Source organism: Martes martes, assembly GCF_963455335.1.
Source record: "Martes martes genome assembly, chromosome: 1".
Classification (NCBI taxonomy): Eukaryota; Metazoa; Chordata; class Mammalia; order Carnivora; family Mustelidae; genus Martes; species Martes martes.
Genome location: NC_137888.1, coordinates 216772527 through 216783869, shown reverse-complemented (window position 1 = coordinate 216783869; position 11343 = coordinate 216772527). Strand labels below are relative to the sequence as shown.

Below are 11343 nucleotides of genomic sequence, written 5' to 3'. Positions count from 1 at the left end.
CGGCGGGCAGGCAGGTGGTGGGACCTGGGTCCTTCTTGGGGGTCAGCCTTCAGCCGTGCTGGACATCAGCCCTCTCAGTGGTGACCGGTCTCCCCAAAGCTCAGGGCCCGCCAGTGCCCAGTACGGCGGCCGGAGGACTCCCTGATCGCAGGACCCCCGCCCCGTTTCCAAGGGCTTTGTGCTCCTGGGTCCCCAGAGAAAACGCGGACTAAGCGAGCGTGTGCAGTAAATATTTATAATCAACCAGAAAACAAACACGAGAAACACCATCACGGGATGGAACAGACGGCAGGAAGCTCCGAGGGACGGGGTGTGGCGGGGCGGCCGCAGGCGCGGGCGGCCCCATCTTTTGGCAATAAATAAAGCTCGGGAAACTTGAACCCTTGGCCGTTTGGGTTTCGTGTGTCTCCAAACGTGAGTCGTGGCAGCTCTTTGGACGGTGCGGCGGCGGGGCGGCGGGCGGCCCGCTCACATGCTTGGGGCGGGCCCGGGGACGAGGGGGCGGCGGGCGGGCCGGGGTTTATTGCTCAGGGGGCGCCGGGGGCCGCGAGCACAGGCCGCGGTGAGGTAAACAGCTTCGGGGCCTGGGAGGCTGCGGCCTCCACCCCCCCACCCGGCCAGCCCAGGGCCAGCGCGCCCGGCTCCCGCGCCGCCGCGGGGCGGTCCCAGCTCGGCGCATGCGCCCCGCGGCAGACTCCGGCGCGTGCGGCCCGGTCCCCTCGAGGCTCCGTTGGCCCCGCTCGGGGCGCCCCGCGCATGCGCCTCACTCGGCTCCTCCCCCCGGACCCCCCCCCGGGTGCGGGTACCGGCGCGCGCCTCCCGGCGTTCTGCGCGCAACACGCCCCTGCGCCGGGGCTGCCGTCGAGGCCAAAGGCAGATGGAGAAGCGGCCCCGCTCCCTCCGGTCCAGGCCCGCGCGCAGAGGAGCCGCGGAGGGCCCCGGCTCCGTGCCCGGGGGTGGGGGCTGTGCGCGTGCGCACCGGAGGCCGCTCGAGGGTGACCCGAGGGCGGGAGCGCGCGCACCGGGGGGCGGCAGGAGGCGCGTCCCGCGGCGCGGGCCCCGAGCGGCGCCGAGAAGCTGACGAGGCGGGTGCGGGGCGCGGGGCTTAGGCCGGGCTGTGGTCGGGAGACGTCGGCGCGGCGGCGGCCAGCGCGGGAGCCGCGGCGATGGGCTGGGCGAGGCGCGGCGGGAACAGTCTGTCGTCGAGGCCGGCCGCCAGCTTGTCCAGCAGCGTCCCCGGGGACCCGACGCACAGGCCCGAGCCGGGGCAGCCGCCGCCGCCGCCGCCGCCGCCGCCGCCGCCGCCGGGCTCCTCCTCGATGACCGGGATGGCGGGCGCCGCCGGGTCCTCGCCCGCGCGGCCCTCGGACGGGCAGTCGACGCTGTCGCCGCGGCGCAGAGGCGCGCGCGGGGGCCGGGGGTCGGGGCGGAGCGGGGGCGCGGACGGGGCGGGCGTGGCGCCGCGCGCGCCGGGGTCGCTGTGCTGCCGGCCGCGCTGCTGCCACTGCTTGCGCGCGTGCGGGTGCGCGTGCGGGTGCGGGTGCGCGCGCGCGCGGTGGCGGGCGGCGCAGGGCAGCGCGTCGTCGAAGTGCGGGTCGTGGCGCAGGAACTCGTGGAAGAGCGCGTCCGTCTTCTCGTCGATGCTGTAGTCGCGGCGCGGGGCGCGGCGGGGCCAGGCGCGGGGACTGCGGGGCCGGCCGGGCGCCTCCGTGGGCGCCAGCGCCCCCTCGAAGCTGCTGCCCACAGTGGCCGTGCGGCCGGCGCTGGTGAAGGAAGAGCGCTTCTCGGACGCGCTGGGCAGCCCGTCGTCGCCCGCGCCGCGGCCCTCGATGCTGGCGTAGCCGCTGTCCATCTGAAGCAGCTTCCGCGGACCCCCCGCCTCGCCGTCCGCGGACCGTGGTGTGGGCGGCGGCGAGGGCGGCGGGAAGGCGGGCGCGGTGGTCCCGGAGCCCGAGCCCGAGCTGTCGCCGCTGCGCACCGAGTCGCGGTCGTTGCCGCTGCTGCTGTGGTCCGAGGCGGCCGCGGCGTGCAGCTCGAGGGAGGCGCGCAGGCTCCAGATATCCCGGTAGCTGGTCTGCGCCTGCTCCGGCCCCGAGTCCCGCTCGCCATCGGACTCCTGCTGCGGCTGCTCGGGCCCCGCGCCGCCGCTGGACTCTGGGGGAGACTCGGGGCTCGCTCCTCCCGCGGCGCCCACCTCCTCGGCTGCCTCTAGCCTGCAAGCCAGGCCGCAGCGGTCAAGAAGGCTGTGCACGCCCCTGCATTTTCTCCCCAGCCCCCCTGACTCTGGGTCCGGAAGGGCGGGCATGGGTGGGGACCCCCTAGGCTTGGCCAGGCTCTGCGGAAAATGAATTTTTTTTTTAGAAAAATGTTGCCAGTCCCTGTTGCAGGGTATATTTTCTGGGTAAATCTGAGTCTTCCTGGCACCTGCTTTTCAACCAGGTCACTTTTTACAGTGTCTCAGCCAAGCACCTGCTCGCAGCACAGGTGGCCAGCTCCTCACCTGGAGAGAGGGACATTGTCCTGTGGGGCTGCTTTCTTCCTAACATCTCAGTGTGGAAGGGACTGGCTGGGGATGGACTGGATCAGGGGTAGCCCCACTCAGCCACTAGTCCTGGACCTCACCACCCCACTGCTCCCATCCACGGGGGCAGTAGTGGGGTGCTGCTGGCAGAAGGGGTCACAGTTTCTGAGAAAGGGCCATGCAGCTGTCAGGAACACGGGCAGGTGGGAAGGAGCATCAGGCCACAGCAGAGCCCATCAGGCCGTGGACCCCACTGGGAAGCGATAACATCCAAGCAGGCACATGCCCCTCACAGCCCTGACTGGGCAGGCATCCTGTCTTGGGGACCCTGGGGCCATCGTCCAGGGCCCCACCTGCCCTTCTGCCCTTACCCTGTCTCCCCCTGTTTCCCTCTTGAGATGCATGCTGGAGAGGTGGCCCCAGTGAGGCAGCCTCCAGGAGGGCTGGCGGAACCGGAGGCACGGAACCCCGTGCCTGCAGGGTGAGGAGAGCCCTCCCCAGGGCAAGGGGGAGGGGACTGAAGGGGGCAGGGGCCCACAGGTCCACCCCTAGCACTTCTATCTACTGAAAAATACCTGCCGAGGGTGGGGGACGGGCTGGTGGGGCTGGCCAGAAAGGGGCGGGGGGGCGGGAAGGCCACAGCGGCGCCTGCGCTGGCAATGTATTGGATGAAATCCACGTGGGGGGCGTCCCCCTCCTCCTGCTCTGTGCTCTCGCTGGCTGCCCGCTGCCGCTGGAACTGGTGCCGCTTGGGGGAGCCTGTACAGAGGAAGGCGTGTCAGCCCGGGGCCAGGGGAGGGTTCCCCCGGCTCTGCGGGCGGGGCGGGGGGGGGGGACCGAGGCACAAACAGGTGTGAGTCAGGGTTGTCCAGGAGGTAACAGTACCCCAGAGCAACTCTGGCCAAAAACATATGGCCCGAGCCAAGACCCGCGCTGGCCCCCGGAAGCGAAGTGCAGAACCCCGAGCGCGCGGGAGAGTGATGGACAGGCTGGCAGGGGGCGGGGGGGGGGTTCCTTCTTCTGCAGCTTCACGTCTGCCCATGGGCCCCCTGCAGGGCCTGGGAGAAGCTTGGGTGGGAAAGCCGCAGGTGTGGGGAGGCCAGTCAGCCAGCAGACAGGTTCCGGGCACCTGTGCACCTACGTTCCACTCTAATCGTCCTCAGGAATCAGGGGCTCCGTCTCTGCTCCCAAAGGCAGTGGGGTGGGCCATCCCCTCCCTGCACTAGCTGGAGCCAGCCCTCAACACGGGTGCTCTTGCCATCTCCTCACCTTTCCTGGCACTGGGGCCCACCCCCACAGGCAGCAGGCAGCCCCGCAGCCTGTCCTGTTCTGGCTGAGTCCCCCCAGCAGGGATCCGTAGAGACGTCGGTGCCCACCTCCCCAACCCCCGACACATGCTCCTGCTTTGGACTGGGGCTGAGGAAGCCCTGTGTCCTGGGCTCTCCCTGATCTGGGCTCTGCGGGATCGAAGGGCTGTTCTCGGTAGTTCAGGCCTGGGGATGCTCAGGCCCAGGGGCCAAATGGGCCCACAAGCTGTTGTTGTAAATAAAGTTTTATTGGCGCGTACCTACACTCATTTATACGCAGTCTGCAGCTCTTTCCACACTGCCAGACCAAACAGACTGACGACAGATCCAAAACCACTGTTGTCTCATGCCTTACAGAAGTTCACCGGTCTGCCAACCCCCTATTTCACTGGGGCCCTGTGTGCGACCCAACCAGCTGGGAGCCCTTGGGCAAGATGCCTGCCGGCAGACAGGTGCCGCTGGCCAGCACGGGGCACGTGCCTGGGGTCCGAGAGCACTGACCCCTCCCTGGGTGTGAAACCTCCTTCTTGAAGGCTGCCTGGGGCAGCAGTGGGAGCTGTACCCCCTGGGCCCCAGTTTCTGCCAAGGGCCCCAGCTCACCTCTAGTGTCCAGACTGGATGCCCGTTGGCTGGGGTCCAGCTTCCATTTCTTGACCTTGAAGTAGGGGCTGGCCCCGTCCAGGCTGGCGTGGCGCCGCAGCCGAGTGAAAAACTGCAGGACGGGTCCGCCGGCCCCAGAGCCAGGGCCTGCCTCCCCGCGCCCGGCCTCCCTGTGCCCCGTCGCGGGCCCCGGGCCGGCAGGCTTGCTGCTCCTGGTGCCTGGATCCAACTGGAAGAAAAGAGGAATGCTCTCAGGCACAGGGCCCTCTCCTTGCTGCCCCGCATGCTGGCCCCAGCCTGGGCCCCAGCTCTGCACTCTAGTGGGCAGCTCTAGCAGACAGTGCCACCGCGCCCCACCCAGAACGCAGAGGAGCAGCAAAGGGTGCTCGGTGGCTGGCTGGAAGCTACGCTGAGCTCAGGGGTTCAGCCAGGCGCCAGCCAGATCTGTTCCTCCCAGCCCCAGACAGAGGTGTGGCCAAGGGTGAGCATCCGAGAGCACTCGCACCCTGGCTCGGGCTGGGTCCTGACCTGCCCCTTCCAGCCGCTGCAGCGCTCTGTGCGCGTGAGGGGTGGCTGCGTAGTCTCCGTGCCGCCTACCCCTCTTCTTCCCATGCAGGGGGTCAGGCAGGAGCAAGGGGAGTGAGGGTGGGGGAGGCCACGGGCTGACCTCTGTCCTGGAGTGGGGCAGGGAGGGGAGGGGCCGCTCGGGGGCCCTCACCCAGGTGCCTTCCCCGGAGTCGCTGGATGCCAAGGGGCTGATCTCGAAGTCAGCAGGGCCCACGGCTGAGTTGTAGGGGTCACCTGGCAGGGCGGAGCTGGGGCCCACGGAGCGGCCGGTGAGGGCCTTCCCCGGGGGCTAGGGGAGGAAGCAGTAACAGGTCAAAGAGCACGGGTGGGTGAGGGGACTGCTGGACCCACAGCCCACTGTGCACCCCAGCCAGGCCCCCCTCCCTGTCCTGAGATGAGGGCCCCAGCCCAGAGAGAAAGGGACCGCCAGCAGGGGCGCTGTCCTGTCCACTGAGCCCCAAGCCGGCTGCCACCCCTACACTCACCTGGAAGATGGCGAGGTTGGCCTTGGGGGCGGCGGTGGCGTGGGGAGGGGTGGCTGCGCTGGCTTCGCCCAGGTCGCACTCGTGGATTGTGACGATCTTGAGGGGCGGCAGGTGCAGGTGGGTGAGGCGGGCATTCTTCAGGTGGTGGAAGTCCCCCTCCGTCAGGGTGTACCTGCGCCCGGCATGGCTGCCTGTCACCGTGCCAGCCAGCCCCCCCAGCCCCCGCCCCACGCTGGGCCCTCCCTTGGACAGCCTGAACCCCCAAGCCCACACCTGCTGTCCCTGGCTCCACGGCCCACCCCGTAATTCTGGGGGAGAGCAAGGCCAGCGCCCAGCACCCACCGCTCAGGGAGCCCAGTCACAGGGCATCAGGCTCTGGGACCTCCCTTGGGGACCGGGTCCCTTCCTGCCGCGCCGCCCCTCACCTGCGGCCCTTGTCCTGCGACTTCCGGCTCTGCTCAAACAGGGCAGCCTCGTTGAAGGACACCCGGCGGCCGGTGGAGCTGGTGGACAGGAAGCGCTCCGTCTCCGCGTCCTGGCCCTCAGGGTCCTCCCCCCTGAAGTCGGGGTCTGCGAGGAGAGCCGAGAGGGTGGGCCCCGGGCGGGCCGCGCCTGGCGCTGGGCGGGCGGCCGGCCGGGGCGGGGCGGGGCGGGGCGGGGGCGAGGGGCGGGGCCCGGCGGGGGCGGGGCGGGCACTCACACATCCGCTCACACACTCACTCGCTCAGCACGCGCCTGTGAGCACCTACGCGCGGGCTCTAAGGAAACAGAGATGAGTCGGAATCGAGCTGCGCCCAGTCTGGTGGGGGAGACAGACAGACACAGCCGGTCAGGCGGCCCGAGGGGGCGGGCGGGAGGGCGGGCAGGTGGGCAGGGGGCGGGCCTGGCGGGGCGCCGCACCTTGGGCCGGGTGAGCGCCACTGTCCAGGTAGGTGGTGGTGGTCTTCTCCGCTTCTTCCGTCGCTCTGGGGAGGGACCGCAGGGCAGCAAGGTGGGTCGGAGGGCCCACCTGCCGGGACCCGAGCTCCCGGGGCCAGGCCCCGGTGCAGACACGCCGTGCTCCCCAGGCACTCAGAAGCAGGCCCCCAAACCACACGGGCTGACATCCACGCCTGCTGGCGGCACGCACGCGCGCGTGCGCGCGCTCGCACGGTCCCCCGGCTCCAGGCTCGCAGGGGCCCCGGGGAGGCCGCTGGGGTGGGTGGGCTGCGCACCTGTCGAAGCGCGGGTGGGCCTCCCAGCAGCGCCTGCACACGAGCAGCACGCCGGACAGCACCACTAGCGTGCCACCGACGAAGAGCGACATGACCACCACCAGCAGCACGTAGTTGTCCAGGATGGGGTCAGGCTCCGCCTGTGGGCCAGCAGGGGTCAGGACCGCTGGGCGTGGCCTCTGGAGGCCCGCCCGGCCCAGCCACCCCACTCCAAACCCCTCACTCACGGTGGGGCTGCCGGTGGCGTTGTCCCACCTCGAGGTCAGGGTGACCGTGGCAGCGGTGCTGGCGGCCGTGGCCATGGTGGGCGTGGGCTGCATTTTGAAGCTAGGAGGAGGGGCCTGGTGGGGGGCAGGGCCTGCTCAGACCAGCTCCTCTGTCCCCTCCCTCTCCTAGCTCCCAGGGAGTGGGAGTAGGAGTCCACACGGGGCGGTGACTCACGGGGCGGTGGAGGAGAGCCCTGAGGCAGCCCCCACCCCGCTTAGATCAACGCGGGGACCTCCGTTTCCCCATGTTTAAAACGGGGGAGGTGTATGCTATCCACCACCTCCCCAGCCGGTGGGGCCGGCCCAGCAAGGCAGCCGCTGGCCGGGAACCCTGCCCAGAAAGGGGGAAGCAGTCCTAGGAGGAACGGGGACACTGAGCCTGTCGGCTCAGTACCGGGAGACCCCAGGGGCCCTGGCAGCCGCATCAGGGGAGAGGAGGGGCCTGCCGCAACCCCGGAGACTGGTTCTACAGGGAGTGGTGCCGGGATTGTGGAGCGCGGTGCAGGGACTGAGCTCAGTGCCTGCAAGTCACAGCTCCGGGAGGTAGCTGTCCCCCTCCGCCCAGTGCTAGCGGGAGCGAAAAGGCCAAAGAAGGCGCATCTGTTCCCAGCCCTGAAGAATCCGGTTCCCATGGCGACTGAGCGAGCAGGCCGAGCGGGGAGGGGGGGTGTTGCCAGGGCGCATTGGGGGAGAGGAGGGGGTGCGGGGGAGGGAGGCCTCCTGCAGGGCGGCTTGAGCCGGTCCTGGGTGGCAAGATGGCTGCTGCAGCCGCCTCCCCGCCAGTGCCCAGCGCGGGGCCCTGCGCCTCCACGAGCAGCTCCTCTGGCCAAGCACGCCAGCCTCCACGTTTGCTTCGGGCTCGGGGTAAACTGAGGCCGGGGGAGGGGAGCTCAGCCCTCCGGAAAGGGGCTGCCTGGAGAGCGCACCTGCCCGCCCTCCCCTACGCCGGCTCCGCCCGGTGGGAAGGACCGGGGACTGCACTCTGGAATTTCGGGGAGCAGAGTCTGGGCCGGGACGCCCCGCAGCCCTGAGTAGGCAGGGCGCGCGCTCGGCCTTGCCCCAGAGGAGAGGGGGAGCCTGTGCACGCTCCCGCGTCCCCAGCCCCTCCGGGTTGTAACCCCACTGGACAGCGGGGCGAAACAGGCCCCGAGAATGGGGGCGGGGGGGGGGCCCGGCGAAAGCCAGGTGTTCTCAGCGCTCGGTCCGAGAACGACCGAGGCTGCCCGGTATCCTCAAGGGAATGGGGCGCGCAAAATGTAGGTCGGGAAATGAGTCCCGGCTGGGGGGAGGGGGCAGAAGCGCAGGGGCCGTGACAGGAGGCCCGAAAAGATGGCAGGAAGCCGAGGGGTGAGAGAGGTGGACTCCTAGGGGTAGGCGGGGACCGGACCCGAGGGCGGACGTTCCCCACGGGCCCGCCCCTGAGGTCCAGCCGGTCCTTCCCGAGCTCGCTCGCCACCGCGCCCATCCCTGCGCCCCAACCAGCCCCGGGGACGGGATGGCGAGCCCTCACGGAGAGGCAGAGAGCCGGACTCCGGGCACATCGCCGCTTCGGGCTAATCCAGGAGACGGAGACGCCATCGCGTTCGCTGCATTCCAGGGGAAACTGAGGCCGGGCAAGGGCGTGGGCGGGGGGGGGTTCCCTCTCCAGGCCGCTAACGGGGGATGCAGAGCCCCGCGGACTGGCCCGCACGCCCGCCCCGGCTCCCCCCACTCCCTCCCTCCGGCCTCGCCGCGTCGCGGAAAGGGCGGGTGGTCGGGAGCCGGTGGCGATCCCACGGGCCGCGCGGCCTCGGCCTGCCCCCGCCCGCCTTGGCGTATCCCCGGGCCCGCCGCGCCTACCTCAGCGCCGGGGCGCGCGGCCCATGGGGGGCGGGCGGGCGGGCGGCTGCGCGGCGTTCCCGGCGGGCTCCGGTGCCCGGTGGCCGCGGAGCAGGCGGAGAATTTATGAATGGAGAGCGCGGCGCGCGGGGGAGGCAGGCGCAAGAGGAGGGACCGCGCACGTGACCGCGTTGGCGGCGAGCCCGCTCCGACCCGCTGGGTGCCACCCGGTCCCGGGCCGACCGCCCCCGCCGCGCTCGCCGCCGCGTCTGGCTCACTGCGCGCGGGCCACCGCCTCCCCTTCCCTTCCGGCGGGAGTGGAAGGCGGAGCCTGCGCTCCCGGACGCCCCCTCCCCACGCCGAGCGGCTCTCCCCGCGGCGGCTGAGTCTCCACCCCCTCCCCTGCGACACAGCTTCTGACCCTTCCCAGGGTCCGCAGGGACGGGGAACGAAGGGGAGGAGTCCGGTCCATTGGCTTCCCCTCCTTCGCTTCCCCCAACCTGGGAGTCCCCAGGATGCACAGTCTGGGGGGTGGGGTTGAATATATGCCCCCCCCTTCTCTTCCCTAATATGTGGCACTGCCAGGTTCACCAGGCGCTGCGTCTTGTTGGGACAAACAACGAGCAACGATAATAGAATATGACCTGTGCTGAGTGCCACCATGGCCTGCCCAGCCCCACGTGACCTCAGAACTACTCCAGCAGAGACTCCATGCCTGGTGACCCACAAAGCTGCCCCCATTCTCCATCTGAGAATCGTGACTTGTCCTTGTAGATGTCCTTCTAGGACACCAACCTACAGCAGGGTTAGGGCCCCCTGGCCCTATGCTCAACACAGTGTTGCCCCTTTCCCCTCTAGTGAAAACTGACACGACCACTTCAAGCTCAGAGCCTTTGCGCTGGCTGGTGCCGAGCCTCGAAGGCTCTTTCTTTCCCACTCAGCTTCAAGAGTCATTCCTTAGCTTCCTTCAACTCTTTCCTAAATGGCCAAGTCCCAGTGCATGTCCTCTTGGCTACCTTTGGTAACAGCAGCTCCCACCTTGCCCCTTTCTGTGGCCCTGCATGTCGTCTGTCATTTGCTCCAGTGTGTCGTGTCCTCCTCACCCATTCCCTCACTGCAGGGTGAGTCCCAAGTCAGGAGCGGGCTCCCCAGGCATAGCACACAGCCGGAACGTCGAAGACAAGAATCTGCCAGTTAAGTGGATGAACACCCAGGCAAGAGCTGGCTCAAGTGAGCAGGAGCTGGATGTGCAAAGGACCTGGGGTAAGAAAGTACATTTGGAAATCAAAGTGTTGTGTTGGAGGGAACAAGGGAGGCCGTTTTGTGGTTCCCAGCAAGAGAATAACATGGTGCCGCTGGCTGTGTGTGAACTCACCTGCCTCGAGGATAGGGGAGGAGGCTGGGGCTGTGCAAACCAGTGACAGTGGCCACTGAGTGGACAGGCCATGCTCACGGGGGTCCACTGGAGAGCTCCAGGGTCACCCTAGGTTTGGGGCCTGAGTAACAGGTGCTGCCTTTGCGCATTGGCCCCCCTGGAGTAGGAATGGGAGATGGTTTCGAGTACTGGACTGAGGAGGTAGATTAGGCTCGCCTCCATGTGGGGTCCGGGGCTCTGGGAAAGGTTGGGACTGTGCACGGGACGCACCCCTAGAAATGCGAACCGGCTTCCCTCTGCGCGCACACACCCTGGGCCGGGATGCCCAGAGGCGGCTGGGGTCTGGGCACTAGGTCTGTGTCCTACCCCTGCGTTGACCACAGACACCCCCGGATGCTGGAAGGCAGGCAGCCCCTGGGGTTGGGGAGCCACGGGGGCGACACCGCGTCGCAACGCATGTGCCCAGACCCGGGCCCAGGAGTGACACCCCCTCCCCTGTGGCTGCACCCCTGGGTCCTTCAGCCAAGGCCGTCCCCGGTGTGGGCCCCGACCCCGTCCAACCCACACTCCGCGTTTTGACGGAGACCAAGATGTGGGCCTGGAGGCCTGGCCCGGGGCGCCACCTGCGTGAGCGCGGGGGCGGAGTGGTGACGTCAACGCCGCGAGCGAGGCTGCGCGAGCCGAGGTGACGTCAGCGCAGCCCCGGGCCGCCCGCGCACGCGTCCGTGCGTCAGCGGCGCGCGGGGGCGGAGGCCGGACGAGGCCGCGGCGCGTGCATCTCCGGTCGCAGAGTGCCCTCTGCCGGCGCCGTCGAGGACTGCATCCGAGCCGCGCCCGCGGCGCCCGGCGCTTGTCCGCGCTAGATAGGCCCGGGATGCCCTTCCCAGCACGTGTGCGTCCGACAGTCGCAGCCCACCCCATCCTGGCCCCCGGCGCTGCTTTTCTTTGCTCTTTTGAGTACTTCGTGGCTTCCAGCGTGCCGTATGGTTTGCGTATTCGTCACACTGATGTTTGTTAAACGTCCCCACCGCCCCAAACCAAAGCCGGAATCTTGGTATTCGTCTTGATGGCTCTAGCGCCTGGCATCCAGTGAGCGCCCCCAAAATCTTGAATTCAAGTAATCCCTACTCCGCGGAGGCTTTTGGCACATACCCCATCCTACCCCGCGGCTGGCCTCTGGCACTGGAAGG

The 11343-nt window shown here is 69.2% G+C and overlaps 1 protein-coding gene across 1 annotated transcript; it reads right to left on the bottom strand.

The window, feature by feature from the left end:
- Window positions 1-42: 42 nt before the first annotated feature.
- Window positions 43-7014, bottom strand: CBARP (CACN subunit beta associated regulatory protein; the record flags this gene model as incomplete). The annotated part of the gene is made up of 9 exons (XM_080809468.1): window positions 43-2213; window positions 3097-3280; window positions 4429-4657; window positions 5147-5284; window positions 5481-5652; window positions 5906-6050; window positions 6381-6445; window positions 6695-6834; window positions 6922-7014. 9 exons carry the CDS (start codon window positions 7012-7014, stop codon window positions 1106-1108), a joined length of 2274 nt encoding a protein of 757 aa, XP_080665594.1. The 3' UTR covers window positions 43-1105.
- Between the last annotated feature and the right edge of the window lie 4329 nt (window positions 7015-11343).